The sequence below is a fragment of the Cottoperca gobio genome, chromosome 24, assembly GCF_900634415.1.
Source record: "Cottoperca gobio chromosome 24, fCotGob3.1, whole genome shotgun sequence".
NCBI classification, from domain to species: domain Eukaryota; kingdom Metazoa; phylum Chordata; class Actinopteri; order Perciformes; family Bovichtidae; genus Cottoperca; species Cottoperca gobio.
Genome location: NC_041378.1, coordinates 19744094 through 19758598, shown reverse-complemented (window position 1 = coordinate 19758598; position 14505 = coordinate 19744094). Strand labels below are relative to the sequence as shown.

Sequence of the window (14505 nt, the reverse complement as noted above, 5' to 3'; positions counted from 1 at the left end):
AGTCACACCAGTAACGTCCAATGTTGCGCAACATAGCGCAGTTTCTCTAGTCTCACATGGAGGTAGTTAGCATAGCCATCGTAGCCAGTCTGACTAATCAATAACAGAAATTTAGAGCCAACTACATTAATAATTACTGTATTACGTTTGTATTGATATGACAACGTGTGTATCGATTACACCTGATTACCGGTATAAAAAACATAAAAAAGGTGTAGCCTATGCTGCTGGATCTGTTATGCCGGTGTGCCGGTGCTTAAAACGGAAGCGAAGAAAAAGAAAAGAAACACAATATGCTGCTGTAATTACTCACCAAATGGACCGATACAATTACATTCAACATCCCTTGCTGAATCTGTCCAAGTATCTCCTGTAATTCGGCAAAAAACATAATTCACCAAAGAGCACATGTTAACGTATTTGGCAAAAAACATAATTCACCAAAGAGCACATGTTAACGTATTTTTTAAATTCTATCTAGGTATTCGCCCCTCTTTTCACCGTACACCGTCGTATTTTTCATGAATGAAATGGGCAGAAAGGAAAAGCAGTTCAGCAAAAGTGACATTCTTTTCACTAACACAACTTCGACACAACACAGCGTTTCTACAGTTACTGTGGTGTCTTTCTGATTTTAGCAGCTTTTCCTTCATCAACTTCTCACAGAACTACATCTGAATTTAATATCGTTTTGATTTGAAAGCCTCCCGCCGTCTCCCATGGTGCAGTACCACTCTCTGCCTGAAGGGTTACTGATGTGCTGACGGGGTGCTGTTTTACCAAAATACAAATATCACAATGTGATATTGACATAATTGTTATTAACAGAATGTAGCAGTGTCTTGACTTAATCCAAGAGGTTAGTTGGTGTAGAAATTCAGGACATTTGTTTTAGATCACAATACATTTTTATGGGGGGACGATCCCCAGACACCCCCGCCATTATGTATCTTTCCAAGTTTGCTCCCCATTTTAAAACTTGACCAGGCACCCCATTGTGAGGAGCATAGATCTTTCTCATCCTTTGTTTTGAAGAAAAAATATGTGTTATATCTGGAGTAAATATAAAAAATGCTACCCAAAAAACACATGGTGGTGATAAGGCCAGAGAGGCACCCCCGAGAATAATAGCTCTGGGAAATGTCTGGCCCAAGAGGCACGAGCACATCCAGAATGGTTACTGCACCAGTACATATAAATGGCAGTAAAGAAACACAAGTTTAATACAGAATATGAAGCAGGCTACATCATTTGTAACCATTTCCAGTTTAAACCACGCCCACTCTGTATTTGATTTATTTTTTATTTTAATCCTTTATTTAAACAGGTCTCATTCACATATGGATCTCTTTTTCAAGAGAGATGTGTACAAGAAAAATAAATAAATAATAACACATACAATTCAAGCATAGGCAGAGAGATCATTCACAGACAAACATTACACATTTCCATAATTAAGAAGTGTGATTGCAAATACAAGTACAACCTTTTAAAATGTTTAAGTGAGATCGAAGACTGTAACTTTAGTGTACAAAAGCTGTTGTTCCATGGATGGGGATTGCATCAACAAAATACAGCAGAGACACAATACCAAAAACAACATTGAATGCTAATGCTGCTCTGTGCCTGCTGCATATATAAATAATCAATTGTTCACAAACTAGTTTGCCATATCAACTTTATAAATTCAAAATATGTGAGTAGTGTGTTTACAGCTTGTTCTCCTGCCCGAAATTGCAGCCATAAACTTAATCACTGCAGGTGTCACTACAGCCACTGGTCATGATATAGTTTCTTTTAGCCCAGATTTTTTCAAATGGTCAATACTTATACGTTGTGTTTCATTGAGTCTATTAATTGAGGTGAAGCTCACCGTGAGGTAGGACATGTCTTTTGACCAGGGGTTCAAAGTTTTTCCAAACACCTCTTTTGCCCGTCTCCTGAAATGCTTCCCCACGATGACAAACAGGAAGGGGTTAACAGCACTGTTGCTGTACGCCAGGTATGTGGACAGCTGTATGCCAATGTCCAGGACATGACCCCAGAGGCATCCAGGTGTGACCTGGAAGTAATCCAGAGTGTCAAGAAAGAGCATCGCCTGGTGCGGTGTCCAGCAAAAGAGGAAGACAGCCAGCACGGCCAGTACCAAGTAGGTGGCCTTCCTCTCCGCCCTCACCCCAGGGAACCAGAGGACTCCCCGGTCACTCAGCTCAACCACAATGTGACAAGTGCAGTAAGCCACCACCAGGACAGGGATTAGGAAGCCAAACACGTTCCTGGTGATGTTGTGGTGCAACCTCCATGCTGGGTGGGGGTAGGCTAGAATGCAGGCATCCACACCGGGATCCTCTACAAACATCAATGTGCGGAAGAACAGGGTGGGTAGAGTGATGAGGAAGCCCAGGCTCCAGATCCCCAGGCAGATACGCTTGGCCCAGGCGGCTCTCCTCAGACGGCTGGTCCTCATGGGCTTCACCAGAGCCAGATATCGGTCCACGCTGACCAGCATGAGGAACAGAACACTGCAGATGTAGTTCATAGAGATGGCCACATTGACTAGCTTACAGAGGACCTCTCCAAAGTCCCACTGGTATCCACGAGCGATGGTGACAGCCCAGAATGGAAGGCAGGTCATCATGACGAGATCAGCAGCTGCCAGGTTCCCCAGGTAGACATCTGCCACGGTGCAGGGCTTCCTCTGCAGGTAGAATACACAGAGAACTAGGCCGTTCCCCACCAAGCCCACAACACTGATAAAACCCAGGTAGGCCGGCTGCAGGGAGGACAGCCACAGCCAGGCTTCAGTGTAATTACTGCAGGCGTCCAGCTCTGCGTCCACAGTTGGGACCAACCAGTCAGATGCATTCACATCCATTGGAAACTGAATGACAGTAGTAGTCAAAGCACAGGAAGAAGAAAAGGGAGAGAGGGACATATGAGACAGAGAGCACAATATATAAAACAAGGATAATGTGTATTAGCCCTGTTCCCAGACTGGGAGCGCCACATTTGGCTACTTTAATTTAACTAACATAGGGGTGTCACAATATATGGGTATTGGTAATAACCATCATTAAAACAACAATGAAATATTGATATCATGTTTATAACACACATATGAAAATATTGTGTTGGCCTTCTGGATTTTTTGTTTATCATTTTCATCTGGATGCCTCTCTCCACATCATTATACTCATTTGTGTGTAATTCATTTGCAAAAAAAAGAGAGCCAGAACACACACTAAGTTAGTCTGCTAATTTACTGTACTAATTGTATCTTTTAAATTAATTTAGAGTCCGTATATATAATTATTGAATGCATCAAATAAACATGTTTTTTATAATGTTATACCTTTTTATGAATAGAAAGTACATCTCCCGAATTTTGTAATAACCTTTGCAACATCATTTGTTTCAAAATGCGCGGAAATTCATTACATATTGCCTTCAGACTGTTGATTACAAAATGCATTTAGTCTAATTATTTTTATTTAAATAGTGCGGTGTTATTACGTAATGTGTTGTTACAGAGGTACCTGACCATGTAAGGCTTCGTTTGTCAAGAGTAACATTTTAAAATAAATCCCTAGGAGTAAAAGGGAGCCAGTGAAAATATGCTAAAGCTGTAGAAATATGTGATCTACGTTTAAAAGCCTTGCTGCTCAGCTCTGATCCAGTTAGAGTTGAGATAGAGATACTTTTCTGAGGCAGATGAACAAAGTGTTGCAGTAGTCAAGGTGTGACGTACTAAAAGCATGGATGACTTTTTTCAATGTTTTAAATGTTAAGGGTTCTGATTTTTGTTAATGTTCCTTAGTTGGAAAAACAGGAGTGAACAAGAGATTTCACATAAATCTCAAAGAACTGTTATTGCATAAATATAAGAACCCAGTTCTAACATTCCTCTCAATATTACATATAGTGATGAATTCCTCTGCCTCCCTCAGACGTGCATGTGGAAATGAGTAAAGTTTCATCACTTATGAGAAACAGATACCATCGTAGAGCGTCTACTTTCCCTCTTTACTCTTCATGAAAGCTTGATGTATTGTATAAGAAATGTTGTGAAATTCTGCCTGTTACTGCAAGAAAAAATAAACGTATCTGGTAGTCATAGCCTACACGCATCCTACTGATGTAGTGTTACATAATCTACTCTATGTTGTTGGGTTGGACAAACACAAACAACTTTTATTTCATTTAGTTACAACACTTAAAATCCAGTGTTCTTTACTGGAAAATATCAAACTAAACAAATACTCTCTTAAAGTAACATTACACAATTACCAAAAAATGTATAACATTTTCAGTTCTAGACATATAATATTAAACTTAAAGTCAAATCTCAATAAATAAAATAAAAACGTACTTATCCATCATGATTATTATTTTTAATATTCTAATATTAAAGATACAACATAAGAAAACTATGAGAAAAATACAAGCAAATCCTTGCCTTATACACTGCCAGGTTTTGGTTGAGACAGTCTCTGGCTCTAACACCAGAAGTGGCTCAATCAAGATCCACTCTTAACTGCTGTTATGCTGTTGTTAATTAATACAATTGACATGTGACCCTATCCAGGCACTAAAAGATAAAAGGCCAGTAACAAATCAAAGAAATAGACTTTCCTTTCTATCGACTTTGAGGAAGTTCTGAACCGCTCACCTTATTTCTGTGGTTCTGCTCTTTCCATCCAGATGTGCCTCACATTCATTTCCAGGAGATAATCGACATGGTGATCAAGCCTCCACTGCAGTGAGCGCTGGAAGACTGGACATATTTATACATGCAGGCCCAGAGATCATCACTGTGTCATCACTCACAACTTCCATCTGTTTCCCCCCACAGCTCCTCTGCTGTGTTCTGCCTCACCAAAATGGTATTTACCGTGCAGCAGCATTATGCTTTCACTTTAATCGATGGTTCAGTGAATGGTGACAAACATTCTGTTTTGGTTTAGTTACACATAAGAATGTCTGCTGATACAGAATCAAGTAATGACTTGTATTCATTTTTATTTATGTATTTCATTTTCTCACATTGAATCACACATTTCCTAGCCTTTGAGTCACCACCCAAATTGAAGTTTTTATAATTATTTCTAGATATTTCTTTATTTAGTTAAATTTTAGAAGGCTTACTTAGCAGAATGGTATAACTCATGGGTCTTTAACACGAGGGTCTTCAGAGGTACTGCAGCGTGCCGCTTAATATCTTGATAATGTTTTAAAAGTTGTTGTTTCAGAAATGTCTCAAAATACAACAACATGAATCCAACATGTTATTAGCAAAGATAAATCTGCCTATTCATGAACAATAATTTGATTTACTCAAATTATTGTTCATTTGTTATTGTTTACACAACATTGATAATAACTGTTACCCATATGAATCCTCCTGCAATCACGTGAGCTAGCCAAACTGTGTGAAATCACTGTGCGGCACCTATCCACAACGGGGAACTAGTTAGCTACAGCTGCGTAATTTTTATTTTAGTAACTTAGTATTGTGTGAACCATAAAAAGGTATGTTCATACATGGCACCTTATTGTAGGCCCAATTTAATATGCTACAAAATTTTATAGATACGTAGTAAGTAGGGGGTCCCTGCTCCGTCTGTCTAGCTAGGTAGCTTTTTCTGTGCGTTTTGTCCTTTCGTCTACACCTAAATGGTGTTTTAGGTCTCTGAAAATGGAGCTTTTGTAAAACTATGACCAGAGTGAAGATTTACAGAAACTCCTTTTCAGTGTTGTTGTGTAGTCGGGGAAAACAGAGAGGACTGGAGGACCTCAACATTATATAGACTGCGACCGGAGCTCTTTGTACACTAGGAGATGATGGACAATTGATTCGGTCTTTCTGAATGCTGGGATAGTGCATAAATGGTTCTGCTGTTCATAGTATTGTAGTTTGTTTACAGCTTCTACAATGCAAATGTGTATCTATGCTCTCTCTCTCTCTATCACCTCATGCTGCTACATCACCAAACTCCAAAAATTGTTTTGATGGCATAAAAGTACACATTTTATGTTTAAGTAACAATGCTTTTGGGAACACCTTTTAAGTTTAGGAAGGATCATAACATGGGTTTGTATGATCGCGCTAGGCTATGAATGGATTAGGTTTTTTGAAATTCTTCCCATGGAAGAACTTGACTGCCCTCAACAACCCCATCAGACACCTTTGGGAAGAAGTGGACGGCTGAATGCGTTCTAGGTCTTATAGAACACATCAGTGGTGGACCTCACTCCTGTGGCAGATCCCTGCTAAATTTGGTGAGCAATCTGAAATTTGAGGAGATTAAAGCCCATGGTTTTGAGGATCACATGTTTAATTATCAAATATGAATGGAAAGTTTGCTTGTCTACATACTTTGTTAGATAGATAATAATAATAATACATTTTATTTATAAGCGCACTTTTCATTTGCGTAAACAAAACTCAAAGTGCTACAGAGTAAAAACGATGAGCAAAATATACATTAAAAAAATTAAATAAAAACATTTGATAGACAAACAAGACAACACTTTAAAATGGTTAAAGTCCAGCAAAATGCTGTTAAAAATAAGCGTTTTTAGGCCTGTTTTAAAAGCATCCACAGTCTGTGGCGTCCTCAGATGTTTAGGGAGAGCATTCCACAGTCTGGGAGCGGCAGAGCAGAAGGCGCGATCTCCCATGGTTTTGAGCTTGGTCCTGGGGGGAAGGAGGAGGTTAGCCTTTACAGAACGGAGGTTTCTTGTGGAGGTTTGTGGGGTGAGCAGTTCTCTGAGGTAGGATGGAGCATTTTCGTGAATGCACTGATGGGTGTAAAGGGAGATTTATAATCAATCCTGAGTGAGACTGGGAGCCAGTGCAGTGCTTTGAGGATGGGTGGGATGTGTTCGTATTTTCGCACTCTCATCAGGATCCTCGCAGCGCTGTTCTGTATGTATTGCAGCTTCTGGATGTTTTTGCTAGGAATCCCGATGAGAAGTGCGTTGCAGTAGTCAAGTCTGGAGGAGACAAAGGCATGGACAAGCTTTTCAGCATCTGACAGAGAGAGTGTGGGGTGGAGTTTGGCAATATTGTTGAGGTGGTAGAAGGAGTTCTTGCATGTTTGTCTGATGTGGGCCTCAAAGGTCAGGTGAAGATCCATTTTAACACCCAGATTGGTGACTGTTGATGAGAGTGGAATGTTCTGACCGGAGAAGGTGATGCAGGTTATGGAGGAGGACTGGACCTGATGTGGGGTGCCAACTAGAAGGGCTTCGGTTTTAGTGCTGTTTAATGATGTTTTAAGATCAGTGTTACGTATATAAATACACTTTATTGACCTTCTGCTACTTTGAATATATATATATATTGATATGGTTCAGTTTTTTCTATACATGGTTACCTGCTGCATGCATATACAGTCATCTCAATATTATGCCTACTGGCCTTATTATTTATAAACTTTCAGAGGTTTAAGTGCTGCTTTTGGAGTCGTTGGAAACGAGGAAAACAAACACGGAAAGTCAGTAGCCCTCTATCTGATTTCAGACTGCAGTGGACAGTAACAGACCGTAGAAGGGCTCAGTTTGGCTGATAAAACCACTCCAGATCACAATGTGACAGCAGTTCCACAGTTTGAAATAAACTCTGGAGCAAGATATGCTCACAGAAAGGAACTTTATAATAATAACATTTACTGAAACTGAGATCCCAAAAAACAATAAACCAGGGAGAATGACCTCACACGGGAAGGCTTGATGCTTGAGAGGTGTCCAAGTCAGTGCTACACAAACGTCTTTATTTATTTTATCCAGTGTACCCATATTCAGACATTTACTTTATTTTCCAGTTTGTTTTTGGAGCTTTTCATTGCTGTTTGATGGCCTGTATGAAAGTAAACCTTTGTGAATACAGCAAAATATTATATAACTAAATACATATATACCTGAGATGGCCAAATTTATCAGGCTCGCAAAAAAAAACCTTGTCACACTCAACTTGAACATTCTGAACAAGCCTAGTTTATTTAATAGGGATGTACTGATAAAGTTAGCTCAAAGTTTAGTTCAATTTATAGAACACACAAACCCCAATTTCCAAAGCAAGCATTTATTTTTCAATGCAAAATAATTTACACTGGAGGCAGGAAAGCAAAGTCAATGGGAACAAAAGGAAAGATGTGAACAAACTAACATTTCCTTAATGAGTGCACAGAGAAAAAACAAGTACAGGAAGTCTGCATACAGGTAAGGTACTAATGTAACAACATTTCCCAGTAACATTAGGGTTACGTAGCTTTAAAAAAAATCAAATAATGTTTGCTAAACAATGCTAAATACATACATTTAGTTTTTAAGTGTTATTAAGTGTGTTTGATGTTCGTCCCGAGCACTGAACAGAGATGCTTTCCTTTTTACAAATACAGGTTCATCCACACTGACATATGAAAGGCAGATCTCCGGCAGAACGTCTCTTCAGATGGAGCTGTTTGATACATTGTTGGGGGGTTAGAGCGGCAGTGTTATTTTCTTTGGGTAAATACAGCTAAAAAGAAGCAGGATCATTCAATTATGGGAACATTTTATAATTGTGGCCCTAACTTTACTTCTCGCTATTACTGCTCTCAACATAAACAATATAGAATAATATATCTACAGTAAACACTTTATTCTTTATTCACTTTCTTTGTCTTTTTGGACTCTTTAAAATCGACAATACATTTTTTATTGTTTTATGTTCCACTGGGCTGGTGATGTCTCTATTAGAACGTGGACTGCTTTCTCCTCTGACTTTCTTCTGACCTGAAGGTTTTTTCAGCACCAGGAGAAAAAATGAACATGAATCACTATCTCCACAGTCATTTCCTACCAGTAACTGTGTTACACAACTCGTCCCGGAGGAGTCATAGACCACACACTGCAATCCTGGACAAATGAGGTGAACAAAGAGACTACAGTTAACACACTAAACCAAGAACGATAACTATAAATCTACTGTTTTAAATATTGCACAGCTGGAGCGCACAGTGCACGCTTGGCGCCACTGTTTACAAAATGTTATTGTTCGCCAGTGTGACTGATCACATTGTTATATTAATAGTTATCGTTTAGTTATCTTAAAACCCTCAAACTTATAGTACAAATAAACAGACATTGGCAATACAATTATAGAAATTCCAGTAAGCTCAAAAATGTCTAGATCGTCTTAAGTCATTAGTTCACTGATACATAATTACAAATCTTAAATATGAGTAAATGCTTTTCGCATTTTGAGGTTTGCTTCTCACATGATCAGCAGCATTGGTGTGGCCATTCTGTCTCCCAAGGCTGCTGTTAATGATGGCCTTTGAATTTAAGTAAAGAAATGTACTCGCTGCGTGTCAGTTACGTGTCGGGTGCATCTCTTCTAGAGATTCAAGTTATAGCGCATTTTTCACGCATGTTGGGGAGAGATAGAATATGTCACAGACTTGAAAGAAATGTAAATATTTATTTTTAACTCATCCCTTTGGCGTTTTCTGTGAAGAGAAACCCTTCATTTGTTAATACAAGGTTTTTATTCTGAAAAGTTTGCAGGACAGTGATGTGAAAGTGCAGTAACTTGCATGGCTCTATAAATGAATAGATTACTGGCACTATGAAAGGTAAACTCAATGTAGAAGCAGCAACGTAAGCCAGTAACCCAGCAGCAGAAACACTACATGTGTGGACACCACACGCGCGTGAAATATTCAGCGAGGCCACCGTCACACGCTGCTCCCAACATATATCAATGTTGTGTTCACAGATTATTCTGTTGCCCACAAGTGGCAAGTTGATACTGCTCTAAATTTAAATATTGTTTTTGCAAATACACTTACACTTATGAGTTACACATGTTAATACTAATGTGTATTGGGGCTATCAAATATAGCTAGCTATACAGTGGTCAAATATGGGCTGCAAAAGCTCTGAATCGTTAATAAGTGGAATTTTCATATTATTCCCAAAGATCATAAATGAACATCCATGCACAGATCAATGATTTCTGCTTCATGATACTCATTAACTTCAACAGAAATATGAAATACACAAAGACAAGTCCCTGTCCCCCCATTCTGATAAGGTCTTTCTTCTCTTACTCACTGATGACAACATATTGTAGAAGATAGGTAAGCAGACTTACAGCAACATACATCTCTGGCTAATGGCTTCTCTGTTAATCACCGGAGGAATGTTCCTCTCTACTCCCCAGATAGTCTCAGTAACTGAGTCTCAATAGACTATTTGAGCCGGCCAGACCTCCCTTCTGTTTCTAGTGGGCTGAGCTGGTAGGTATGATGATGCAAAGCAGGGACGTACTCTCTCAAATTGAGAGGAAACTGAGCACACAATGAACATTCCTTATGCAATATAACTGTGGTGGGTTTTAAATAACCCAGAGCAATTCTTGGTGTAATGATAAACAAAATGTATCCATCAAAGTGCACGGATATACTGTGGACGTCAAGATAAATGAAAATGTTCCACTACTGGGATCACTATCACCTAACCACTATCACTCATCCGAATTTCCTAAATCTGACATCAACTGGCCCCACTCTGCAGGACAAATGTTCCTCCTCAATGTGTGTTAACTTTCTGCCTCCGGGTCCATTCTTTCTCTTTCCTCTTCCATTGGATTTAGCTCCATGTGTGTGTGCTGCTGTGGTCACCCATCAAAGTAAAAAATGACCTCATAACAGTCCGCAGGTTATTCAGTTGTTGCACTTAGCTTTTTGAGTTTCATTGGAAAACAGTATAATCTCAGTGAAAGTCAGCCTCACACAAGTAAACAAAACCAGCATATGTGGAGGAATATGCAGGGTCATTAGGTCAGCTGACAAGTTGATATGGATCCTCTACCTACAGGGTCGTGTGTAGATGAACCCTCCATTTGTGAAACTTTCCAAAAACTCTTACAAGACTCACTGGCCGAGGTGACGAGTGCAAAGTTAGCACAACTCATAGAGCCACAATATATTGGAAATACACCAATTTGAAATACACTGGAATTTTACTTTAAGGCAGAAAATCAACATAAGCAACCCTCTTTGTATAGGCAAGCAGACTGCGTATTTAACTCTTTTAAAACATTTACGATATAAAAAATAACAAAGCAGTGTTTGTGCTCGTTCTCTGCAGCAGGAGCTGTCATCAGCTCCACAGGGTTTCTTGTCAGAGTCTCAAAAGGAGTAAGGTTTCCTTTTGGAATCTCATTTCCCTGATTGTATTGTCCTGGCACTTATTATGATGCATTGCCTTGTTGACAGTAGACACAGTTTGAGGGCTTTGTTTATTTAAATCGCTGTCCCCCCACTTCTTAATCTCTATTTGGCCCTGCATGACGCTCCTGCAGGCTCTGTTTACTCAGACACATTCTCCCTGTCCATATGAGGACTTCCTGCTGTCGGCTCTGCTGAGAGGGAATGCCTCCCCCTTTGCAGGAGAACAGAACAGCCAACGCATCACAGTTTGTACAACCACACGTTCACTCTTTCCGGAAATCACAAATATCTCCTGCCCACACATTCTTGACAGGAATCAGAGAACTACAGGCCTGTACACCACTAAACAAAAACAGATGAAATAGAAAAATAAGTACACATATTATAAATAATAAAATATGCATACTCAATTATAACGATTGCACTGAACTTTTTAAGTGATATTCAACCGTCAGAAAACATTAACACGTAATGTGAAGTATAAATTATCTATACAATGTTAAATATAAATCAACATTTGAAACTCTTGGGTTTGAAAGTTAAGGTCTTAAAAGTTTGCAAGTTGCATAGCACAGCAGCTCCTAGCAGCTAGCTTAGCTAGCATCGCCCCTAATGTCCCATAAATTAACCTATCATTTTAGCAAAGATTTGATGTTTTAAGATCCCTTGGTATTTTGGGACGCCATTTTTCATCAGAAAATAACTTATCTAGGCGAGCAATGAATCTTGGGATATGTGCGGTCATGAAGGATCCATCAGCTGTGTCCTCCAAATCCGGGAAAAGAAGGCAGCATTTGAAGGAGTCTTGCCGTTGTGACGTAATCAGTCTCCAAACGGCTACGGCCGCTGGATTGGGACACAGCTAAAGTGTCCCATCACAATAGTAAATACATTTTTAACCCTTTGTAAGTTGTACTTAATTATAGTAATTATAAAATTCCACTGTGGCCATTAATAGTTAACTGACCAGATAGACTAAAGTAAGATTTTACGCACTGTTAAGGAGCTCAATGGCCATGCATTTCCATGGGCTTTAAGGGTATGGTCTTAGATCAATGAAATGGGGGAGCCAGAACGCACATCACATCCAATGTTTTGAATTATTCCTTGAGAAATATTAGAAGATCTACATGAAGCCAATTAATGTTTAAATACGTTAATTAACAAAGTTAATCAAATTAAAATAGGCCAAATGGAAATGTGTGGTGTGCAGCTGTTGCTGCTGCTACATATGTTGCTGCTGTTGCTGCTGCTGCTGTTTCTTCGGTTGATTTTGCTGGTGCTGTTGCTCCTGCTGCGACTGTTGATGTTGATGTTGCTGCTGCGATTCTTGCTGCTGTTGTTGCAGATGTTGCTGCTGCGGTTTCTGCAGATGTTGCTGCTGCTACTGTGGCTGTTGCTGCTGCTGCTGTTATAGACTGTATATAGGGAAACCAGAAGTGGCCTCAGACAGCAACCTGATAATGGCAAGCACATCTTTGTTGAATAAAACTATGTAGTGGAGAAGATTTGTGCAAATTGTTTGAATTCTTATGGACTTGAATTGAAGCTTGCGATGGTTTGCACCTCGCTGTGTGTAAATACTTCAAATCTAACCATACAAATGAACATGAACTGAAACAATATTGATATTTAAATTGTAATTCTCTTGTATTTGGCTTTGAAAAAGGTGAACCAGAAAAAATCATTTTAAGAAGTCACCTTGTTATAAAGATAAAGAACAAGCATTTTGGTAAGAGCAAAAAATTGCTGACCACTCGGCCATCCTGACTGTAAAATTAGTATCAACTGTAAAAAAAATCGTAAAAACACAACAAATACGGTTAAAGTCTTTGTGCATTTTGGTAAGAGCAAAAAATAGATGTTTAAAATCCCAAAGGAAATATGACTATGCAGAGATTCTGAATTTTACCAAACCAAATCAATTGGGACGTCATGAGAACCAATACCCATTAAAAACACATTAAATTCACTTAAAGTCTTTGTGCATTTTGGTAAGAGCAAAACATAGATGTTTGAAATCCCAAAGGAAATATGACTATGGAGAGATTCTGAATTTTACCAAACCAAATCAATTGTACTAGCAACATGTGACGTCATGAGAACCAATATCTCATGAGATCATATTTCAGGTAATGGTTACAGTGAAAAACACTGGCTGTCAGAAGTGGGATTTGAACCCACGCCTCCAGAGGAGACTGCAACCTAAACTCAGCGCCTTAGACCGCTCGGCCATCCTGACTGTAAAATTAGTATCAACTGTAAAAAAAATCGTAAAAACACATTAAATACACTTAAAGTCTTTGTTCATTTTGGTAAGAGCAAAAAATAGATGTTTAAAATCCCAAAGGAAATATGACTATGGAGAGATTCTGAATTTTACCAAACCAAATCAATTGTACTAGCAATAAGGGACGTCATAAGAACCAATATCTCAGGAGATCATATTTCAGGTTATGTTTACAGTGAAAAATACTGTCTGTCAGAAGTGAGATTCTGAACCCACGCCTCCAGAGGAGACTGCAACTTGAACGCAGCGCCTTAGATCGCTCGGCCATCCTAACTGTAAAATTAGTATCAACTGTAAAAAAAATCGTAAAAACCAATTAAATAAACTTAAAGTCTTTGTTCATTTTGGTAAGAGCAGAAAATAGATGTTTAAAATCCCAAAAGAAATATGACTATGGAGAGATTCTGAATTTTACCAAACCAAATCAATTGTACTAGCAATAAGGGACAACATGAGAACCAATATCTCAGGAGATCATATTTCAGGTTATGTTTACAGTGAAAAATACTGTCTGTCAGAAGTGAGATTCTGAACCCTCGCCTCCAGAGGAGACTGCAACTTGAACGCAGCGCCTTAGATCAGTCAGCCATCCTGACTGTAAAATTAGTATCAACTGTAAAAAAAAATCGTAAAAACACAACAAATACACTTAAAGTCTTTGTGCATTTTGGTAAGAGCAAAAAATAGATGTTTAAAATAACAAAGGAAATATGACTATGGAGAGATTCTGAATTTTACCAAACCAAATCAATTGTACTAGCAATAAGGGACGTCATGAGAACCAATATCTCAGGAGATCATATTTCAGGTAATGGTTACAGTGAAAAATATTGGCTGTCAGAAGTGGGATTTGAACCCACGCCTCCAGAGGAGACTGCAACCTGAACGCAGCACATTAGATCGCTCAGCCATCCTAACTGTAAAATTAGTATCAAATGTAAAAAAAATTGTAAAAACACATTAAATACACTTAAAGTCTTTGTGCATTTTGGT

The 14505-nt window shown here is 38.8% G+C and overlaps 1 protein-coding gene and 1 non-coding gene across 2 annotated transcripts; both read right to left on the bottom strand.

Moving 5' to 3' along the window:
• Nucleotides 1–1353: 1353 nt before the first annotated feature.
• LOC115003796 (B2 bradykinin receptor) lies at nucleotides 1354–4751 on the bottom strand. The gene is made up of 2 exons (XM_029425720.1): nucleotides 4670–4751; nucleotides 1354–2881 (listed from the first exon to the last, which is right to left on the bottom strand). Exon 2 carries the CDS (start codon nucleotides 2873–2875, stop codon nucleotides 1781–1783), a length of 1095 nt encoding a protein of 364 aa, XP_029281580.1. The 5' UTR covers nucleotides 2876–2881; nucleotides 4670–4751; the 3' UTR covers nucleotides 1354–1780.
• An 8630-nt stretch (nucleotides 4752–13381) lies between these two features.
• Nucleotides 13382–13464, bottom strand: trnal-uag (transfer RNA leucine (anticodon UAG)). Its single transcript has one exon. It is a non-coding gene; the product is annotated as a tRNA-Leu (tRNA).
• Nucleotides 13465–14505: the final 1041 nt, after the last annotated feature.

Bases quoted from the DNA above. Each gene is read 5' to 3' on its own strand.
- LOC115003796 (XM_029425720.1), bottom strand. From the start codon at position 2,875: ATGGATGTGAATGCATCTGACTGGTTGGTCCCAACTGTGGACGCAGAG.